Source organism: Cynoglossus semilaevis, chromosome 8 (genome assembly GCF_000523025.1).
Source record: "Cynoglossus semilaevis isolate Cse_v1.0 chromosome 8, Cse_v1.0, whole genome shotgun sequence".
Classification (NCBI taxonomy): Eukaryota; Metazoa; Chordata; class Actinopteri; order Pleuronectiformes; family Cynoglossidae; genus Cynoglossus; species Cynoglossus semilaevis.
Genome location: NC_024314.1, coordinates 13,300,446 through 13,322,945, shown reverse-complemented (window position 1 = coordinate 13,322,945; position 22,500 = coordinate 13,300,446). Strand labels below are relative to the sequence as shown.

At 44.1% G+C, this 22,500-nt stretch overlaps 1 protein-coding gene across 1 annotated transcript in view; it reads right to left on the bottom strand.

Annotated features, from left to right (window-relative positions):
- Positions 1-22,500, bottom strand: part of trrap (transformation/transcription domain-associated protein) — a 67,253-nt gene that overhangs the window by 9,105 nt on the left and 35,648 nt on the right. Inside the window, exons 50-67 of the mRNA XM_025057324.1 lie at positions 21,373-21,586; positions 21,083-21,262; positions 20,812-20,958; positions 20,104-20,223; positions 18,252-18,539; positions 17,954-18,091; positions 17,583-17,695; positions 16,925-17,060; positions 15,325-15,516; positions 13,498-13,723; positions 12,651-12,769; positions 12,427-12,573; positions 11,139-11,239; positions 8,959-9,160; positions 7,484-7,645; positions 3,450-3,540; positions 3,159-3,364; positions 1,261-1,522 (exon numbers count right to left, since the gene is read on the bottom strand). Of these exons, the coding sequence (XP_024913092.1) occupies positions 1,261-1,522; positions 3,159-3,364; positions 3,450-3,540; positions 7,484-7,645; positions 8,959-9,160; positions 11,139-11,239; positions 12,427-12,573; positions 12,651-12,769; positions 13,498-13,723; positions 15,325-15,516; positions 16,925-17,060; positions 17,583-17,695; positions 17,954-18,091; positions 18,252-18,539; positions 20,104-20,223; positions 20,812-20,958; positions 21,083-21,262; positions 21,373-21,586 (3,044 nt within the window). The remainder of the gene's footprint in view (positions 1-1,260; positions 1,523-3,158; positions 3,365-3,449; positions 3,541-7,483; positions 7,646-8,958; positions 9,161-11,138; positions 11,240-12,426; positions 12,574-12,650; positions 12,770-13,497; positions 13,724-15,324; positions 15,517-16,924; positions 17,061-17,582; positions 17,696-17,953; positions 18,092-18,251; positions 18,540-20,103; positions 20,224-20,811; positions 20,959-21,082; positions 21,263-21,372; positions 21,587-22,500) is intronic.

Sequence of the window (22,500 nt, the reverse complement as noted above, 5' to 3'; positions counted from 1 at the left end):
TGTTCTCTGGAGAAAAAAAGCACCTGTCCTGCTGGATTCAAACTCCTCACCTCTGTCAATGAGCCAACCACGTCTGGGTGTTTCATCAACATCCCACCAGCAAACACACACAGTTAAAGTTGCTTTAAATTTAAAATCTAAGTCAAAACCTTTTCCCACGTCTCGTCTTGTCATGTTGCTGTTGCTACCTGTTCTTTGTAGGGTGTAAAAAAAGAAATGATTTAGTTTTAATACCGTATTAATAATTGGCCATTTCAAGAGGTTTTACAGTGGATTCCTGTTACCATACAGAGACCTGTCCCTGATGTCCCCACTGTAACATTACTGTACATTTCTTCACACCATTAAGTAGCAACAAAGAGGAATTAAGTCATTTCACATCTGCTCTCCAGTGGCTTAAGAAAAAGCAGACAATTGAATTTACACAGCGTCTGCAGTACCTTTGTGAGCTGCGTTCCCTTCTGCTACAGTCAGCAGCCTGTGCACACAGTTTCTCTGACAATGAGGGAACTACAGGCGGAACAACGTGCAACAAAGAACACCCAATTCCTGGTGGCCCGGCTGTACAATAACAGCAGCTTGAAGTTGAACTGAATTTACATGTCGTGCATAAAGTGGCAGAAGTAACGTGACGCCAATGTGGTGAAAATTGCTCCCACTCAGCCCCTGGTGAAGTGTGAGTCTATAAAGGCTGCCGTGGGAATCTATTTCACTCTGATGTGAAAAAGCTGCCAAGAAATGAAGTTATTTCATTATGCTGCATTACAGTGGAGACACACAGTGTGTTTTATAGGCTCTCACACCAAACCAGAGCTTATGAGAAAAGGGAACTAACTCACTTAAAGTTCACAGTTCCACAGTTGCACTGTAATTTAAGTGTGTTCAATGTCTGGTCCGAGGACCAGACATTTTTACTGACCGCCATTCATTCATTCAAACAACAGCAGCAGCTTCACTCTGGCTGAGCTCAATAACAGTGCAGTCTCTCCTGACAGCATCGTTACGAGCTGAACATGTAACCAGGTCGATTCACTGCTACTGAAGCCAATCAGTCTCCAGGTCTATCACTGTGCTGACACCTACGCTAACAGCAACACTGCTCCTGTGTGCTAAGAAGATTGATTGACTGTTAAATTGATTTAGGGGCAGAGGTGTTAAAACCAGTTGTGATGCTGGAGTAGAACAACCACTGCTGCTCTTCTGATACTGAAGACCACAAATGAGTGCCGTGCAAAAAATGCGTAAAAGAAGTGAGCTGACCTGTGGTGAACTGTCCCTTCATCTTCTGGAACACTGGGTCCTGCGCCGTGGCTTGAGCTCGGCGAGCCAGGGACTCGGAGGCGGCGCTGGAGAACATGGTGGAAACGTTGGAGACGTTCTCCAGACCCACGCCGAAGGTGCTGACCAGCTTCTTGACAAAGTTGAGCGTGTGTGGCGTGATCTTGGCGTCAGACACCGCTCCGCTCTTCTCAAAGGCCACTGAGTAGCACTTGGCCAGACCCTGTTGGAGCTGCCTCAAGACCTGGGGAGCAGCAGACATTTGTGTTCATCACAGGATAAAACATGGTCTCAGGGTCTGTACGTGTTCATGGTATCAGGCTCACAGTCAGACACATTTCAGAAAACCTACACAAACCTCCCTCATCATATAATGTTTGTTTTTTTTAAACACCAAAGGCTGTAGGTCAAAGGTCAATCTGAGGTCAAATTAGAATTTTTTTTTTTAGAATATTTTATATATCTTAAAATATGTTTTCTTAGAATATTTTATATATCTTAAAATATATTTTATTTTAGTTGCCTGTTAGTAGAACAGTGTGTTCAGTTAATGTAAGAGGACACACACACACAAGACTGCAGACATGGAGGAAGGAAACCCAGACCCAGGTCTTGTGCTGCCTTCACTTGTTTTAAAGTGTTTCCCCTGGGAGTCATTTAAGGCTGAATGGTGGCTGTACAGTAACAGTGTTACATGTAACAACAGCACTGCCACCTGCTTCACTCTGCTTACTCGCACTTTTACTCGCATGCACACACACGCGCGCGCTCACACACACTCCTGCACCTCTGCTGATGGAATAAAGGCTAAACAACAATGCTATTCCTGAACAGTGAGGCTGAACAAAGGAGCGTAATAAAGCAGAGTGAAAACCAACACAATCGCCGCCGGTTCCTGAAGCAGTGGCGTGATTTCATACACACCGGGCCTTCAGTGCCGAGGTGATGTGCGACTGTGACCCTGCTCACCCTGTGGAACGGAGCGCAGGCGCCCCACAGCTGCTGCTGTATGTCACCAGCCATCACAGATAATCACAGCAACACACAGACATCAACAAACTTCCAGCCCTAAATCCCTCGTCCCATCCTACACGCTCACTGCACCCATCCATCACCCAGATCTCCTGCTGCCTGTCTCCCTCCCCCACCTCCACCTCCACCCGGAGCACAGGTAACATGTGTGGAGGCTTCCAAGCATGCAAGAAACTATTTCCTGAAGCCTAGCAAATATTTATTAGAGGAAAAAAAATAATACATTTTTGGCTGAACGAGTGATTTAAGCTGACGTGCACTTTAGCGAAAGAGATTAAAAAAACAGTACCGTGATGTGATGAAGTTAAGGGGGAATCGAGTGTCTGGAAGAAACTTAAATCTACTGGATTCTCTGCTTCAAAAACAAACCAAAAAAAGTTATTGAGGTTATGCCCAGCTCTGAAGTTTTTATGGCAACATCATGATTTCTCAGACTTAAACTATATCCTGTCCAGGGAACGTCAGACCAAGTATTGTCAGATATCCAATATTTTAGTGTGTATTTTAGCTGTGACTTGTTCACTGACACGTGGTCAAAAAATGCTTTTAGCCCCAAATCTAATTGTCCATCCCAGAATGAAGCGTTCACCTACTGTGGATTGGCATATGTCTGACCAGCACAGAGAAATGATCAGCCAAATGATGGTCATATGGTGGAGCAGGTGGTGGGACATACATACAAAGACGTGCAGACACAGTGGCTTCTACACATTTAACAGTATACACACACAGGTGTATAACAGCTCCCACAGCCAGCTGCACTGTTACCTCACTATCTGATCTGCTAATAGCAAACACACACACACATCCACATGTGCACATGCACACGCACACTTTGTTCTTCTCACCTCTTCATGCCAGTTCTCTCTGAACCACACCATCTGGTCCACGATGCCCTCCAGGGAGGACAGCAGGGTGGGGTGGAGCTCCCTCTGCATATGCATGATCCTGCTGCAGCGCCACATCGGTGCCGTGGCCCGTATGGGTCCTGGGTCAGAGGCCCCAGAGTGAGCCTGGGCTCCCACTGAACTGGGTTGCTGCTGTCCAGATGCATCTGTGGCCACAGTAGAGAGAGAGAGAGAGAAATATAACAGAAAATAGGGTAAAATATAGTAAACACACATCGTCTGTTTACTCACCACTCTTATAGCGCTCCCTCTGCTCGATCTTCAGCGTCAGGTAAAGGGTACGGATGGGGAAGTAGACAGCCTGAGGGTACACTCGTCCCACCTAGCAGATAAAAGTGTCAGTGATTACATTTCAAAGACTCCGCCTCAGGACCGCAAAAGAGGGAGACAGCAGGCAGACTGAGGTGGAGAAAGAGTGGATGGAGCGGGAGAGAAAAAAATGTCTGTGTGTGTGTGTGTGTGTGTGTCAGGTGGAGAGAAGGAGTCGGAGATCATACTGATACAGGTCGAGACCTCTGCTACAACAGAGGGAGCTTTTGAAGCTCCAAGACAGAGGAGTTATGGGAGTTAAAACACATCATGGCTGAAACAAAAGTGAATGTGACTGATGATGAAACTGACCTCGAGACTTTCAAGAAAAGTCACTGACAAAGGAGTGAGTAGGGGAGTGAAGAGAGTTGAAGAGAGACACAGCACATTCTGATTAAACCTGATAAAATGGGAGCTTCTGACTAAGACTGTGAAAGAATGTGGGTGTATATTTTGAAAAAAAAAAAAGAAAAACCTCATTGATGCTCAGTCCTTAAGGCCTGGGGATCAGGGGCCTTGAGGAGATTTCAAAGAAAAGTAAACGTCTAAAATACATTTAAAAAAGACTTCCTTCCCTTTTTGACTAAAACTAAAATATTATGAATTAGACTTTTTGTAGAGCCTGATCTTTATGTCTTTATGTATAGACACCAAACATGGCCAGGTTCTTCATGAAGTACACATCAGTGGCTGCAGACTATGGAGCTTCCTTTCATAAATGACACGACTAAACATTTTTTGGACTAAAAACTGAATAATTGTCATCCCTAAAAACAGAAACAAAAGCATCAGAGCGAAAAATGACCCACACTTTGACGGTGAGGTATTTTCAAAATGTTTGCTGGTAAAAACATTAATTTGACTTCTCTTCAAATGCTACAGTCTGGATATTTATCCATCTGTTGGTCATTTTTACTTGAAAACCCAGCAATTCCAGAGAAAATGACCTTGAAAAGAGTGAAGGTCAAACCCACCGGCTACAGGAGCAGTTACCCATCCATCAAAGGGTCCCTCCAAGCTTACATTGTAGCAGTACCAAAAGCATTTGTCTTTGAGTGGTGCCCAGTAAATGAGTTCACGCCCCCCATCCTGACGCCCCAGTGGTCACTAAATGACTCTGGGGAGGCACAGTGATACTGTATATCCTGCTTTGATGGTGTAAAATATGACTAAATCAGGTAGAAATTACACCTAAAAGTGCAATAACCGGGATGTAAGAGGAACTGTGACAGAAATTCGAAGTGAAAGAGATCTTTTAGCCTGGTTTTGGAACCACTGGATATTGATAGTAGACCGCAGGCTTCGCTCAGATCTCAGAAAAATTTCATAGGATGTAATTACGTGGCTACCCGATCCCTTCCCTGACCCACTGCACGCCTGCGGGGCAGAAAAGGGATACCCCCACATCTCGACAACAACCCTGAGCTCAGGACAGGAAGGTGGAGGTGAAGGATATAGGAGACGAATGGAGGAGGAAAGAAGAGGAATCTTTTTCACACATTATCCCACATCAGTGTGGATTTGGTAACCTCTTAGCTGTTCTCTAGTCAAATTAAGGCCTTGGCTAGACAGTCAGAGCACAGTCCTGGGGACGTGCAGAAATCCAGTAGTCCAGGTGAATGGTGACTAAAAGCTGAAGACATGTAAATAGATTTTTGCCAAATTCAATACATGAGTCGCTGTCAATCAAACAGGTTTGTGTTTTTTTAGCCAAATCTGAATGATGTCTGGACAGACGTTGCCAAGAGCGAGTGACAATGGAAAACAAGACAAAAGCATCAGAGGGAGAGGGGAAAGTGCTGAAACCAGTCTGTCCAGTCTGTAATGACTGCTAAAGAGTGCCCTTTAGCCATATTGTTTGTCATCAGGGCATGTCACAGTTCTTCTGTCAATGTTTAACCACAGGAAGCTCATCCAAGGAACAAGAAACTATTTTAACAAGACTGTGCAAATGCAACCTAATCTACAATAGTTGGTGGCCAATCTAGTCTTTATATAAAGTTAGTACAGGTAGCACTCTCAGATAGCACCAACACGGAACAGACTCTTGGCCCATTTTTCCTAATACTCTGATCAAAAGTTTCTTGGATCGAACTAAAACAATTTCATCAAACAGTCGTTTTTCTCAGCGGAGAAGTGCCACTGTAACTGAATAATTAATATTATCGACTCCAGTCGTCAGTGGTTCGGTGTTGTTGAAATACTGTACGTATTCAATACCTCCACATGTGCACGGTCTTACGGGATGCTGCAATCGCCTAGAACCTTCCTTTGCTGATTGTCTCATATTTTTCAGTTTTATGTCCCCGTGAACATCCAGTAAATGTTCAGTGGAGAAGCAGAGTGAGTCAGGAGTTCCAGGAAGACAGAGCCTTAGGTGGCAGCTAACAACGGCATTTGAGAAAGGAAGAGTGAGGATGGCAGAGCAACAAGGGGAAACAAGATGGTATGCAGAGGGGGAGGCTAAATGCTAATGTTTTGATGTGTGGAGGGAGGAAGGTGAGGTGGTAAGGAAAGGTGGAAGTGTCCGTGTACGGACGGCTGCGGAGATTCCCTCTTAACTTTTGATTCATCTCCTCCACCAGCCCCCAGGCGATCTTCTCCTCACCTTCATCAATATTTCAATGTACGTTTTTTAAACATCTCGCCGCCAGAGAGAAACACTAAATTATTCAGCCGCAGATATAAAGTCTTCCACACATTAAAATGTGGTTCTCTCTCTAAACATGTGATGGGTTTAAGAAAAGAGCGCCGAGCCTTTTACAGTTATCACTGGGTGAAGAGGTGTAGCAAAGAGAGAGAGAGAGAGAGCCTGCAGGTGTATCCACCCACCCTCTATCTGTAAGTACTGTATGCAGAAAAGAGAGTACTAATGTCAGAATTTTTAAAAAGAAAAAAAACCCTCTGGATTCTGGATCATTTCCAAAACAGCTTTGATACTTGAAGCAGTTTTGGAAAAAAAAAAAAAAAAACAGCTATTTTTAACTACTTCAAGGTTAAACTGTAATGTGACCTTTCATTGGACTAAAGTAACAAATTAAATAAAAGCAGAACAACTATGAGCTTCCTTGCTCGGAGCCAGGCTTTTAATAGTGACCTGTTTCCTCTTCATGTTATGTCTTAAAAAGGCAAAGATTAGCCAAAGTAATCAGGGCTCCATCACACACTTGCTCTGTCTTTTCATGATTACACTCCTGCTCTCATATTTCAAATCCCCCTCTCTCTCCTCCATCTGTTCCTTCATATCTCCCACACAGCACTCCCTCTCTGCTGAGAGGCTGGTTGTTTGTTATAGCAGACTACTCTTTGAAGACCCCCACCCCTTCAAATTGTGCGGAAATAATACTCCATTAAGCAAAGCAAATTAGTCCTCGCTTTAATTACTAGCTCTGTTCCCGCAGTGCGGATGCATTCGATATTAACTTTATAATAATTTCTTAAGAAAATCATTTAAAAAAACTAATTTAGCGGGGGATTTGTGAAGGCCGATAAAATTTGCTTAAAATGGACAGTGATTGAGGCTGAATGCCTAATTTGGTAAATATAAAAAAAAAAAACGTTGGGGCAGAGGGCGCATTTGTGTGAACGCATGTCATTTATCTGGATTAGAACGGTGGATGGATGAAGAGTGCTGATCTATACACAGGGCAGATGTTTGACCCCAAAATGGAAAATGGAAGTTGATAAAAAAAAACACTGAACTGTTAGTTAACAGAAGAAGAAAAGATGCTTTCAAACACAGACTGTTAGTTGATACAGCTTTTTCATGGATTCTTTTTGGAAATCATTTAGAGAAAACACTGCTGGTTGACTGATCAGATGCAGAGTAGTGAACAAGTAGTATATTCCAAAAAAGCCCTCTGGTGGGGGTCAAGATAGGGGCTTACATGCAACTCAATGCAGACAGTGTGTGGCCCCTGTGCCTCTGGTTTGTGACCGTCTTGTTAAGTCTTTACCTGACTGATAAGGTTGAGCAGAGGTTTTCCCTCTGATCCGACCAGACAGGTCAGGAGCTGCGGTATCCAGGCCAGCCACTGGATTGGTGGGACTCCGATGCAGTACTTGTCTACGGCTTCAGCCAGAGTGTTCTTGTCATCAAAACTGAGGAGCCACAAAACCTACGGACAGAAGAAAATGACTCTAAAAGTTAAATAGGGGAAGTTTTAAAAACTACAATAATGAAAAATAAAATTAAAATAATGAAAACAATTGATAGTAGTTTTAAACACAGAGAAGCAAGATTTTAGCAGATATGTCCTCTACATTAACCAGACCAGAGCTGTTTCTCTGGGTCTGCGAGGGGTGTGGGGGGGTGTGGGCGTGTACGTCCACATGATGATGAAGACATTAACCCCACTCGACCCCCCCCCGGGTGTCTTCAGCCAGCCAGCGTGGGTATACAGACTGTGTATAATTACTGATAATCACTGGTCATCTGACTTCATCCATCAGGACTAAGCAGTGCCAAACCCAGCTTGGCAGCACAATACCAGAGAGGGCCACCAGGAGAAAAGAAGAGCATCTAATTGGAATGTGACACGGGTGGGGGCCATTATTACACCAGCTAATGATAGTAAAGCCTGATGGTTAACACTGGACGGCACAAGGCTATATTTATTATTTATACGGCCGGACTCAGTGGCACTAATCTCACTCTCCTGTGGCTTTTTGAAAACAGAGAGCAGCAGGCGGGTTGGTAAAGTTTTCACAATCTGTCAGCTCCTTCCAGTCCATTAGCGACGGTGTAGTGGAGATTTTTTTTTCTACTAATGAGCACCACCTGACCTGGATTCAGCAGCTCCTCGTGCTTCACCCATTATAAGAACATATAACGGCCTCTCTGCACAAACCTCCGGAGAGGCGTACTGAATGAATTGATGTTTGTGAGACGGTGGGTCGCTTGTTAGCAAAGACTCCTGCCACACAGCTCTTAGCCTTAGTTAGCAACACTACAAATGTTAGCACCTAGTCCGCTACCACCCACCTTCCACCCCTCCCTCATTGTGCTAGCGCGTGGCCTTCACTGAAGCATTGATCAGCCGTGGGAACCAGTCCACACTGTAAACTCCAGGATCGCAATCAATCAATTTACCACTCTGTGCCTGGAGTCGTGACAGTTTGAAAGAGGAGTGGGGGGGTTGGGGTGGAGGATGTCTGTCTTCTCATCAGCACCACTAATATATGGGCTGGATCGGGTCAGGAAACCAGGGAATTAACTGTGAACCTATTTGGAAAGACGCCTGATGGAGACTGAAGGTTTTACAGAGGTTGCTGATATGCTGTTTTCACACAGCAGTGGGACAAAGGCATCCTGGAGAACCAGGACGTCATGAAGAAACACTGATGTCTCCAATGATAGCCTTCTACCAGCGGTCTTCACCTGAACTGAAAACAGATAATAAAAGTTCCAGCTTCAGGGTTCAGTAATCACCTTTGCCAGGTATTTGCGGGACTTGCTCTCATTTTGGTGGCGGCAGGCGTGGAGGTAGCAGGTGATGGCAGACACCCCCAAGTGGAGTTGTCGGTCCTTGACAAAGATGTTCTCCAGATAGTCGCCCCACATGGCCCAGGCCTTCACTAGCACATCATGCATCTGCACCGCCGCCGAAAAGGCCTTGTTTGCCTCCTCTGACCTGGAACCAAGAGGAAGAGAGAATGAATCTCAGGGGTCATGTGTCAGGGGCAGGAGGCTGATGGTGAACAGGGAGGGAGGGAGAGAAAAGCAACAAAACAAAAAAAAAATCCCTAACTATTAGAGGTGCTACAACATTAACATTAAAATGCAACTATGTATTTTATGGTTTAACCCCGATGTTTAGTTGCACAAATTCAAATTCATTAACCAGTCAGGTACAGATGGTGTGTTAGACAAACACAAAAAATTCAGTCGTGACACAGGTGCTGCCTAAAGGCCAGGGGCGGGTTAAAGATAATTAATTAATTTTATCTATCAGTAGGAGTACAATGACACAAAGCGGAGTCTTCTTTCTCTTCATAATTTGTTTGTGCTTTTAGCTCGGTGTGAATTAATATCACCACGGGTTAAGCTGTTTGGATACAACGTAACATGAGTTGATCCAAACCTATCATACTGTGCACATCAGTCCTTTTAATACAAGGTGACACATCTTCGCATTTAATCCTAAGTCACAGAGACGCAGCGCAGCAGGAGCTAAAGCACAGCCAGTGCGTTTATCAGATTGCTGAAGGTCACTGACGCCACAGAGAGAAACCTGTAGTTGTGATAAAAACAGGGAAAAAAATGAAATTTTTATCCTGTAACTGCAGCCCTGCAGTCACACTCTAAAGTGTTTGATTTAGATACAGTTAAGTAGCAGGGAAAACAAATGGAGAGGTGAAATGTGGCAGGAGCCCTGAGTCGGGAGTGCAGCCGTTATGCTGACAGAGAAATATATTCTGAACCATCAGCTGTTTTCACCACGCCTGCCGGTTCCTAACCACTCCTTGGCACCATGTGTGAATAATGTTGTCACACCTTTCAGAGTTCGATTAATAAATAAGATGCAAGGGGGCGCCGTCAGACGCACCATCTCACAGTCAAAATGAGGAGACAGGTCTGTCGATAGGAAGGGAAAAAAAAAACAAACAAAAAAAAAAACAGCTTGACTGAACGCCATTTTTAGAAGTGAATCCAAATGTACTCTCCCACTCACTTATACTCAAATGTCTCCTAAGCCTATTAGCTGAAATGTGTTATTACAAAAGGCATGTGATTAAGAAACGGGAGCTTGATTGCTATGGGAGTCACAGCCGTAGACTTATGAATACCACAATACTCCAGAAACACATAATGGGTCGTCCTCAGTCACTTCACGTCACACACTGGTACAGTTTGGTCTCTGCAGCTCAACAGGGACACAGGAAGTCCAATCTCTGACACCCGTTTAATTGAATGATCCCAAGATCCTTGGCATACGTGGCTGTGCGCGCACACGCACACACACACACACAACCCCCATCCTGCTGTTAATTCTGCCCCCGGTGTAAAAGGCGAAGTTAATGATTGCAATAAACCCTGCTGAGGTGGAGGCAAGTTCTGCTGATCCCATAGATTCCTGCAAATTGCCCGGAGTTAATTATTGAGCTGCATATACATTTAATAAGCTTTCCTCAATTTGTTTTTTACCCTTTACGATGCTGTGTCATGTCAAAGATGATGGGCTGAAATAAAGAGGGGGCAGGAGGGTAGACATAGAGGAGCAGTGGGGGTGGGGGTCAACAGGAGGAATGGAAAGAGCAGCCGTTTCCTCCACAGGCAACCCCGCAGCTAAAAACACATTAGTGGCACAGCCATGTGCTTATGACATAGTCACACATTAGCATTAAAGCTACGTCATGGGGTTTTACCTCAGTCTATAATGATGGAAGTGTGCGAATGAGAAACGCTCATTAATTTGACTCTGTTGTTTATACATCAAGACGAAGAAGCGCCAAGAGATTGTGACAGAAATATGAGGAAGAGGGCGTGACAAGGAAGACAGGGCTGTAGGAATATTGATATGGTATTATGAAATGAAATATCACAATATTTGGGTTGTTTAACCCCACTCAGTTTTGACCAATCAACGATTGGACCACCGGCGTACGTACTTGTTGATCTGGGCCAGAAACATGCCCTTGAGAGCGTAGAACTCGGCCGTCATCTCCTTGGTGAAGTACTTCAGATTGGTGGACTCTATCACCTCCAAACCCTGCAGAAGAGAGAGGCTGAGCTTTAATATCAACCCAAAGTGCACCAAAGAAAGTTTGGCAGCAGCAGCAGGAGAAAAGGAACCACAGTTAGATACCGCAGCATTGTTTGGGCCGTAATCACAGGTGAGAAAACAAACAAAAGCGCTCGGTGTTCATTAGGAAGGAGAAGAAAAGATGTGTTGGGGGTAACTACATCTCTGATTAGGTGTCTCTTATGTACTGCAGTGACAAATGATGTGCAGCAGCAGAGAGAGACGGAGAGCACCGGAGGATATGAGATAAAGGTGAGGAAGAGGAGGGGAGAGGAGTGTCTGCTGGCACTTTTAATGACTTGTGCTGTGCTGGACTGCTTCTATTAATCAGAGCGCTCTGTGGGCTTAAGAGCCATCTCCTGAGTTACACTCTCTTATAAGACTGCCTGCTATAGCCTGTCACCTACAGCCACCCCAAAACAATTCTTGCTCTTACCCCTGTTCCCTCCGTGAGGCACCGCTAACTACACCTGCAGCTGCTGCCAACAGCCGTCGGCTCAGGAGCCTAAATCACATTAAATGCATCAAATGCACTGCCCTTCAGTAAAAACTTTGATGAAATTGGAACATCCATTACTACGCCCCAGATCTCTCCCAGCTGTGCAGCGTGAGGTTGCAGGTGTTGCATCGTGGGGAATATGTTCGTCTCTTTTTTTCTGGTTTTGATTGGACATAATTTGAGATTGTACAAGCAAATTGATTTTGTGCTGTTTCTAATGAGCAACTCTGCCAATAAGATTTTCACTCAACTTACAAGTTGCAATAAAAAAAGTTATGTATTGGCAAATAAAAACCCAAAGCAATTTAGGGAACGACAAAAACACTCATTAGGTTGTGGGCTTTGGTAACAAAGTCTTACTGCAGGGAGCGAGAGACACCAAAAGGCAGGTGTTGTACTGCAGTTATGTTAAGATCTCTAATTTGTTTCTGAGATGTTCCACAATAGGGTAGGTCAAAAAGTTGTAATACAAATTTAAAAAAAAAAGATTTGATTCTCAATTTTTTTGACACCAGGTAACAATGTGTTTCTTTGCCCTGTTGCAAATTGTTGATAACTTCACAGGTGCTCTCTTGCAAAATTGTTGATAACTTCACAGGTGCTCTGATTTGAACAGTTAATAAATGTAATGACAAAACGCCTGAGAAACCTGTACCTGCATGCACTCATTCTTGCCCATGACACCAGCCAGCTGCAGGTAACATTTGACCTGTTGCCTGATCTTCTGGAAACAGTCCACGATGGGCACGGTGGGGATGGTGTGGATACGACTCAGAATGTCCAGAGCTACGTTCACCAGACCCTGCAGGACATGACGGGTTAGAAAACACCGAGGACACAATAAAAAAACTCCTTAAATTTAAGAATTTGTCACTTCACCTGTTTACGTCCAATCTTTCCGTACTGAATGATGGCAGAGGCGGAGGCGTGGACTCCCAACATGGCGTTATTATTGTTGGGATCATGCTGCGTGTTTGTCTCGTATGCTGTCACTATGGCTGCAGAGAGAGACGTAGCAAAGTCATTAGCCGTACTGTTGTCTGTGTTAAGTGTCACTGTTAAAAATGTATGGAATACAGGAGGATGAGGAAGAGGAGGATGAAAAAGAGGAGGAGAGCCTGGAGCAGAGTACACACTCTGAAAAGCTCTGCTGTCATATTGCAAAAACAGAGAGCGGCGTGGGCCTCGGAGAGGGAGGGGCCACAAATGTTGTGAACAGTAAATGGGCCATGGTGATGAAATTTCATCAAGAACGTTTCATTTCAGTGTAGCACTGAGGTTTTTCGAGGGCGACCGTGTATAAATAAGGTGGGGCTTTATTGGCACCGTGCTGCAGAGGCAGCGCTGGTATTATTACTATTTCAGCTCCTCACACAGAGCGAGCTGGAGTTCAAGTTGCATGAGACATCACATTTTGCAGTGGCTGCCTCTCAGAATGGTTTCAAAGTCACCATGGGAGAGAGACGGGCAACGAGCAAGGTAAGTGTGCCCTGGTGTGTGTGTGTGTGTGTGTGTGTGAGGCAGCCCGTAGTGAGACGGAGTGCTTTATCGAGCTGACAGTAGGAATGTACAGGGAGCCTGAGGTGGTTCTGTACATCTTGGCCTTTTAAAGAAGTTTCCTTTATGGGATGAACATCAGACTAGAAGACGAGGAGAAAGTCTGCAGCGGCCGGCCCTGGTACACTTTTATACATGATTTATACAAGGAGAATACACTCAATTTTACCAGTGATGGGACTGTGGGCGTGTGTCACACCTTGGTAGTGATGCTGGCGCCACATGAAGATGCTGCTCCAGTGTGACAGGTCATCAGAGACAATAGGCAGTCTGTTCCTCCAGGTTTTCACCACTGTCTTCATGTCATGGAGGCTGTTGTTGCGGCCCAGGTTGGCTGGCTGAAGGCCGGCGTTAATTTGAGCTGCTTCTTGCAGCTCGATGATCTGCTGTGCTGCCTGCGGGGGACAGTATTAATAATAAGTGGCGTTGAAACTTTTATACAGCGTCACAAGGATCTTCTTGACCACACTCCCTGACAGCTTCCCCCACATTTTGAAACTCTTACGCCGCATGGCAGAAGGCTGACATGGATGGTAAACACAAAAAGTGCAAAAACCATTTTGGTTACAATTGTGTGTTTTTAGCACGTCTGGCACTGCTATTAACTTTAGTTATCGAATTATACGGGTGCTTATTGTGAAATATCATGATATAACGGCGTATCGATATTTTTCATTTCAAGAGTGGCATAAAAAAAAATCTCCATGTTAAAGTTTCTTCCACAACAACCCTGTGACTGGTTATTGTTACTGTCAAACTTCTGATTAAAATAATTTCCACTCTTAGATTGCAAAGAAAATTAAATAAAACAACAATTTTGTCACTTAAAATCATTTGGCAAAACAAAAAATCATTACAGAGTGGCAACAATATCTTATCTGCAGTGAAATGGAAGCGAAAATAATAGAAATGACAAGAGATGGGAAAATGTGAAAATGATAAGTGAGTGCTTCGCTCTCATTCTGCCAAGAGAAGCACCATTGATTGGCCCAGAGCCTCGATGTGAACATACTATCAATCATTCCATTATAACAACTCATCCATCAATATTAACGCCAGGCCTTTATAATCGATGGCATGGCTGATAATCCATTGATCGTCAGTCAGAGCCGAGGGCTGAGATTTGATGATATCTTGATTCAAATGGTATTTCAAGCCTAATGTATTTGCAGAATCGGGGCGTTCTCCTCGTTCTCTGAGGCATGGAGCGGTGAACGTGTGAGATAGAGTTGGGAATGGAGATTTACAACAGGTCGCTCGGCCACGCAGAGGAATAAATAGCTTGTTTTCATTCCCCTAGGGTAAATTAATTGCTTTGCACATTTGCGAGCAGAGGCCTAGCAAAAATACACACACTCACACACACAAAAGGAGTGCAGTCACCCGCTTTAAATACACCCATTTTGATAAGATAAAGGTAGTGAATGGGGAGCAGTGCTGAAGACTCTGGAGTCAAATCTACCAAAACAAAATAAATTAGGCAATACAATATTTTTTCACAATTATCTGTTAATATCAGCTGACGGTCCATTCCTAACTCTTCATTCACAGCCCCCCCATTCATCATGTAAATGTAATTCTGCTGCAGGTATTTAATCAAACACTATCTGATGGCAGAGAAGTAATTACAGCTGCTCTAAACTAACTTCTTTCCTTCTCTCTTTCTCTCACTCTGTAGTCCTGTTTTGTTCACTTCCCAACCTTTTTTTCCCTTCAGTTTCCACCCCCTCCCTCGCCCTTTTATTCCTAGCAGTTTAACAGTTGGAGAGAATGGGCTTCGAGGACCCTCAGCGCCTACAGTTCTCTACTGCCATTAATCCAGTGACCTCGATAACATAAAATGAAGACGCTCCTTAGACTAAATTCACAATGCAGCTCTTAATACTCAACTCAATTAGATTTGTTACAGAGTTAGGAAACATATGTCTGTGAGGCTGAGATTCTAGAAATGAAAAAGAACCGAAGAAGCCTCTGGGGTTAGTGTTGCTTCACTGACCTGAAGCAGCGGCGTGTGCACATGGGAGACGATGTGAGGCAGCCTCCTCCACTCTCTGATGGCCAGGCTGGAAGCCAACTCCACCAGCCGCTCAATGAAGTTCAGCTGTTGCTCCTCTGGGTGGCAAATGGCCAGGTAGCCGCGGTGCATATGCACCTTCCAGGCCATCTCTTTGGGGCAGCTCATTTCCACCTGCAGGTGTGGAGAATGAAAGTCAACTTTCACATTTAAATACATGCTTATTTAATTGGTTTGACGGAGGCAACATTAGCATCAGTTGTGACCTGCCTTATCACAACATCCAATCCCCCAACGCCCCCCGACCGCACAAAAACACCAGGGCAAGTCACTGCTGAGGTGGAGGAGAGAAAAGGTCCTGCTTATTGATTAAAACACTGACATTACACATTAACACTAAAACAACAGCCTGGGGGCGCCAGGTCACATGGGGGTGTTGTTGTTTGTTTGTTTACAAGTTCCCAAGCTCAACACTATACCCAGCAGCAGCCGAGCTGTGTGTTTGTGTTCACACTGATGTTGGGAGAAAATTACAGCAATCGGTCAAAGCGCACCTATCAGGGGTGACACTTGATGAATACCCCCCCAAGACAGGGCCGCCCTTATCAAGAGCTCGCTTTAATTGAAAGCGGGGACATTTGGACTTTGTCTTCCAGCTCGTGAGCTCCGGGTGGGCAGGTAACTGAATACCCTGCTCTTCTTCCTCAGCCATGAAACAAATCACCCTGCAGCAGATGCCCGGGTAATTATTCACACCTGCAGCTGTCGTAAATATTAGCCGTTAGATCTGGAGCTGGAGAGAGAGGAACTGAGAGATGGAGGAAGGAAAGGAAGAAGTGAAGGGAGGAGTAGACCCCAACAAAAAAAACAAAAAAAAAAAAACAAAATTCCCTGCAATAATTGAAATCCATCCCTCTGCTGTCAGTCCACCTTGCTGGCACATGCCGGGACGTTATTTAAATATTTATATTGTACAGATTCTCTGATCATATCAAGGCAGTTCCATGAATTATGGAACATGTACAAATATGTTCTTCCTTGCGCAGGAACTGACAGACAGTCTGCAGGAGTGGACACAGTGGAGGTGCTGCTGCCACACAGACAGTTTAATTAGGTGTCACCTCAGGACAGAGCAGCTCTCTTGGCTCCAAGTCTCCTTGAAAGACTCTGCTCTGAGTATTTGTTCTACGCCTGGTGCCGTTCTTCTCTCAGCCTCCACACACACTTTGTTTTAGTGAAGACAATAAATTAGCCCACCAAACAGCTGAGGTACATTTGCACAGCTTTATAGCCACGCTCCCTCACTTTAGCCGAGGGGATGTGGAGAAGCCGGACGGCATCAATATGAGGACACGACACTTTACTGACTGAGGACTGTACAAGTAAATGGGACTAAAACAAAATGACCACTGAGCAAATGTTCTGGTTGACTGAGTTGAGGCCAAGACATGTTGGTCGTGGTTTTTACTTTCAGACTAACTGTTGGAGGTTATTGGACTTTTACCGTGACGTACTGTGTGAAGCAGGCGAACGGTCAAAACTGTCTAAATCTCAACATGGCGACTGACTGGGCTGCTCTCACCTGCTCCAGAGCCTCCTTCATGGCAGCCCAGTTGGACACTCTCCAGGCACATTCAAGCACCAGGTAAGGGTTGGTGTGACCTTTGGACTGGCCGTACTCTGTCAGAGGCTCCCACTGATTCAGTTCCTTGGAACAGCTGCACACAAACATGTGAAAAGTGAAAACAACTTCAGTTAAATCTTAGTGTTAGACACAATATTTTATTCTGCTTTTTTTCAGCTTTTTTGTTTCCCCAGGCTTGGACCCTAAAAAGTCAAATCAAACAGTGGAGTAAAACAGAGTGGGTCCAGTGAATACTGTGAAATACTGCAGACATTAAGCATAATTTGCAGCCAGGCAGGGTGGTCATCGTAACTACAGCTGCTCCTGTTATTAGGAGTCAGTTTAATTCAGATACAGTATATTATGGTGGAAGTATATTTGTGATGACAGAGACATATTTTCCCTCTAACAGTATTTATACTGCTTTTATGTACAGACAAAATTATGTTACAGCTCTGTAAAAAGAGGAGGACAGGGATGGGGGGGCACATGGCCATTTCACAGAATGGAAACTTTGTTTGCTCAACTGTGGGATGTTGAGTCTTTTAATTCACACTGTCATGAATGTAAATGCTGTTAAGGAGAATTAAGGTTGTTTCAGTTTTTAAAATCTTACCGAATCCAGTGATCTTCCCAGAGTTGATACTCAGGAAAGACGGCGGGGGAAATGTTGCCCCTCTCGTGCTCCTTTCTGGCCTTCTCCATAGCTTTCTCATAGCTTTCCTGAGCCTGCACAGACACAGAGGTTATTTTTGATGTGGTTTGGATTCAAGTGTCTTCAGGCAAATCACATGATTACTGACTCAGCCTGATCAGCCGAAAGGAAACTGCTGCATTAATACGACTGCACAAAAAACAGTGCCGTAAATCCAGCTCTGCGTCTGAGCGGCAGCAAAAAAAATGACCACTGACCATCAAATGGCATTTATCTGCAGGACTTTAAGCGACATGTCTGTAAATCAGTTTTATTCTTCAATTTTCTCCCACCTGCTCAAAGAAGCCGTGCTGCTCATAGGCGATGGCGGTGGCCGTTTCGGGGAATTTGCACCTCTTCTGCCACAGACCTGCCCACATGTCCTCCTCCTGGAGCAGGGAGTAAAGCTCTGCCAGGGAGTCCAAAATCTCCTGTGGAGAAGCATAGACAACTGTCTGAATACCTGGTAAACTGACCAGAAGTTATCATCGTCTGGTCTGATCATATTTCCTAGTTGTGTATTAACATCAGGTTATTAAAACGGGAAGAGGAATTTTTTTAATCGCTAGAGAAAAAATAAAAATAAAATACCTGCTGAGGTGGTGTGATGCTCTCCTGCTCATAAAACTCTGTGCTCTGTTTGGGTTTACTGTGCAGACTCAGGCCCTTTTCAAAAGCCTGTTGCTCCAGCATTAAGGTGGAACGTAGCCAGAGGTTGTGCGTCTTTCCCAGGTACTTGAGCACGCAAGGGCGGATGGGAATAGGAGGCACGCACTGGGACATGGCCTCCACAAAGCAGTTGAGTGCACTGGGCTGACAGTCCCGCTGGGCCTGGTGGCTGCCGCTGCAGAGGAAAGGACTAATTTCTCCGGACAGAGCCTGGAGAGGAAAGAAGTGTTGGATATGATCACTTTGTTTTCAACATGTGGATTATTTGGCCAAAGAGGGAAACATTCTGTAGTTCATTTTATTCCAGTGAATCAAAACCAAAAGAACAGAGAAGGAAACCTATCAATATTCAATGGAGGCTTAGCAAGTTTAAAATAGAGTAAAAATGTGAAGTAAAAGTTTGGCAAATGACAGATAAAAATCTGGGAAACTTTGTGGGAAAAGGTTGAAAAATGTTATCTGGCCAAAAACATTTCAGCTTCAACAGAAAATAAATAACATATATTTACAATTTAAGAAGTTTGCGGATGAAGGCCCCAAAGCCGACCTTGCCTGGCCTAAAGGATAAGAGCTGCTGTCAAGTTAACTGACACCCACTCAGAAATAAATGACGTGTTGGTAATGCATCTAAATTTACTCTCTGGTGACGAAGTGGAAAACTGAAGCTGTGATGGTCACTTTAATTAGGCTGGTGATGGAAAAGACCAATAACCTGTCAGATACTGTCATTCCCATGAATGGATCAGCGCATATATACTATATATATATATATATACACACAAATGTATTTTATAAGTCACAGAACTAGTAATGACGCTATTCACATCCTAAATTAATATGATGGAAATGTTGGCGTCAGAATAAATAGTTCTGACACATCTGTCACTTCATGTCAGTGAGGAGGATGAGGTGTCATCACTCTACAGTCATCACTCTCCCGGCTGAATATTAAATATGTTAAAGAGCTCAATCACTTCAAATCAAACACTCTCCAAAAACCTTACACACATCTGGTTCATTAAACTCATTACAGTGTTCCTCTCCTCATTTATTAGGGCAGATGAATCCGTTCTCGGGGAGTGAAAACGCTGGTTTTCAGACAGAAGTGCTGCAGACAAGCTCAGAGCTTCTGTCCTTGTTGGAGTTCAGAAAATAAAACAACACAACCTTAAAAAACCTTTTCTTTTTTTTAAATTGACTATATTTGGTCTGAATCACTTTTGTCTTGTCCTTCCATCGTTGGTCACCACAGCTGCAGTGATTCAGCTGAGTCAAACTGTAAAAAGTAACACAATCTCTTCTAAAAATATGAAAGTTTTGTGAAGCATAAAAGCACAGTTGCTGTTTTCAAGCACTTTCCCTTAAAATTTAAGCCCTCTCCATGTCAGTGCTTAAATCTTCTTGAAGTTGTTCCACCTCTCATCTAAGAGGTTTGTTTTTCCCACTTCCACAGTTCCAGTGATTAAAAGATTCTTTCTAATACTGTGTTTAATGCCTTAGGAACAGAGTGAAGGAGGTGAGTGAAGGAACAGCTGCAGTCCAACCTTCTTTGTGCTAAAGACTTGAGCGGCAGTCCTTGGTCAAGCTGCCTCGTTCTCCTCTAAATAATACTGGACACTCCATGCTTCTCTCTAAGATGCTAATAAGCTAATAATGTTGGAGGGAGCCTAAATACCACCAGTGGTACACATACCACAGAATAAAGGAAAACACAGTGAACCTAAAAAAATAAAAACTAAGGTCCTCCATCTGGTGACCAGTCGTTCACACTCACATGCTGCTGTCTGTCAGAGAGGATCTTCCACAGTCGAGGGAAGAGTTGGACCCAGGTCTTCTCAGCCAGTGGTGTCGAGATGTGACAGAGCTGGACCAGAGCGTTCAGAAGAGCCCCCGTCTGAACCAGGACAGAGAGACAGAGAGACAGACAGAGAGACAGACAGACAAAGAGAGAGACGTGACATCAGCTGACTTCACAGTCTCCTGTCCTTGAGGTGCAGCTTATTTACTGTCCTGCTGAGCAGTTAAATTCTCTTTGACTTTGTTATACATGTCCCAGGTGCCTAAATTAATAGCTTGAATAAAAAGGCCAGCAGGGTTCTGCATGGAGAAGAACTCGGGGCTGGTACTGCTCAGCAGAGTTGAGGGAAAATGCATTAAAAATATCAATATTTCTAAGGCTGCATTCTCCTTAAATGCCAGTGGTTACTACTGAGTAATTGCTTTAATTTCAAAAATCCCTTCATATAACAGTTGGATACAAAATATCCTTTAGGCATTGTTTTTCCTGACTTTGTCGTTTGAATTGAACCCAAGGACGGAGTAACAAAGCCAACTTTGGTTCTCATGTTCTGAACCTTCAACCTCAATTGAGAGGTGGACAAAGTTCCCAGACGTGACAGACAAAGCAGCCAATCAGGGGCAGCGACTTTTAAAAAACATGTTGACCTGGGTTCATGAGGGTTCCAGAGGCAGTGGAACTCACCTTGACCTCCCTGAGTGAATCCAGGAACTTGTCGTGGCGGTTGGTGAGCATGTGCAGCTGGTTGCCTGTGTCCCTCTCCGCCTGCTCCTTGGTCTTAGGGATGGCCGTCTGATCGCCTGGCGCTAACTCGATGTCTATCTCCACATCCTGTCCAGAGAGAACATTTAACCAATGATCTTTGATAGAAGAACTGACAACATCTAACACAAGTCTACTGAGGTTGGTGTGACTGTTTGTATCTCCATGTGTTGCCTCCAAACTCCTGCCCCACCTCCTCCTTGGTCTCGCTGTTCTCCCTCTCACGTGGCTCCTGCTTGACATGCGTCGCCATGGCGAAGGCAGCTCTGTCATGGCTGTCGGCCAGGTTGATGACATTGGTGATGGACGGCAGCATGGATCCCTGACAGCTGGTGCCGATGATGGTGTTTCTCTCACACACTGCCAACAGAAGCTAAACAGAACGAATGTATACAAACAGACGGCAGAACAGAGGATTAGCCAGAGTGAAAAATGCATTTTGAACAGAGTGAGTTCATCTAAGAGCAGCATTGCTCTCTTCACCTCTGTGCACTGTTTAATCCAGAAGTGACTTCCCATGGCCTCCCAGTTCTGTGAGCAGCAGATGTAAAGCAGCCTCTCGTAGACGCGTCGCTTCATGGAGGCATCAAACACCTCAAAGAACTTGGCCCGGATCAGCGGCTGACTGCAGCGCAGCCCGGAGAGGAACGCAGGCTCCAGCTTGGATGTGATATCACTTCCGGAAAGGCTTTCGTCCCTGAGAAGATAAAACACGGCCGACAAAACATTTGAAAATTGGTTCCAACATCCTTCCCATTGTAGCTCCATAAAACAGAGCAGCAGAGAAGAGACATTGTGCTGGGGATTAAGAATTTAAGGCCCAAGGTTGATGCACATCCCAAAGGTGAATTAGAAAATAAAGTCAGAGGTTTAAAGGCAGCACAAAAGTGAACCAATGCTTGATTGTAAATTAAAACAAAAAACAAAAAAACGATACAGTTAAACAGTAGAATATCAATTTGGTATTATGAAACAAAATACTGCAAAAATTTAGTGACACCAGTGACAACATTTTAATCATCATAGTCTCCTATTTTTACTGTTTGAAAAAACATGTTTAGAAATTGTTGCAACATTTCTTTGTCCAAACAACTAAAATACTAAAACTTGCTGTAAAATTATCTCACTTTAAACTAAAACTAAAAACAAATGTCACAAACAACCCTAAATATTTTTAAAAAGCCACGACAAACTGAGTTCCATTCTTCATTATCACATTCCAACAAAACATTTAGAGGAATTATCCGCTCATTTGTTTGACTGTCAAAACAAAAGCTAAAAAATTTGTAAATAATCAGTAGTGACAGCTTTGTTCTTTCTGCTGTTCGACATAATCAGACAAACAAAATGCAATCTTAACCAACCTTGAAAGACTAATGGATGCCATTAATATAAATATGACAGACAGGTACAATTCTAACGGCAAAAGGGTATTTGCGTTGCAGCATTTCAGCGCAACAATGTTTAAAAAGCTCCACCGTGCTGCGCTGAGGATCAGTGGAGTGTGAGGAGACGGGAGTTAACTGTGAATATTGGCTGAAATTAAATATCTGGGATGTGGAGTCTGCAGCGATGCAGTTCAAACTCAAATACAACAGTCATCATCTGAGT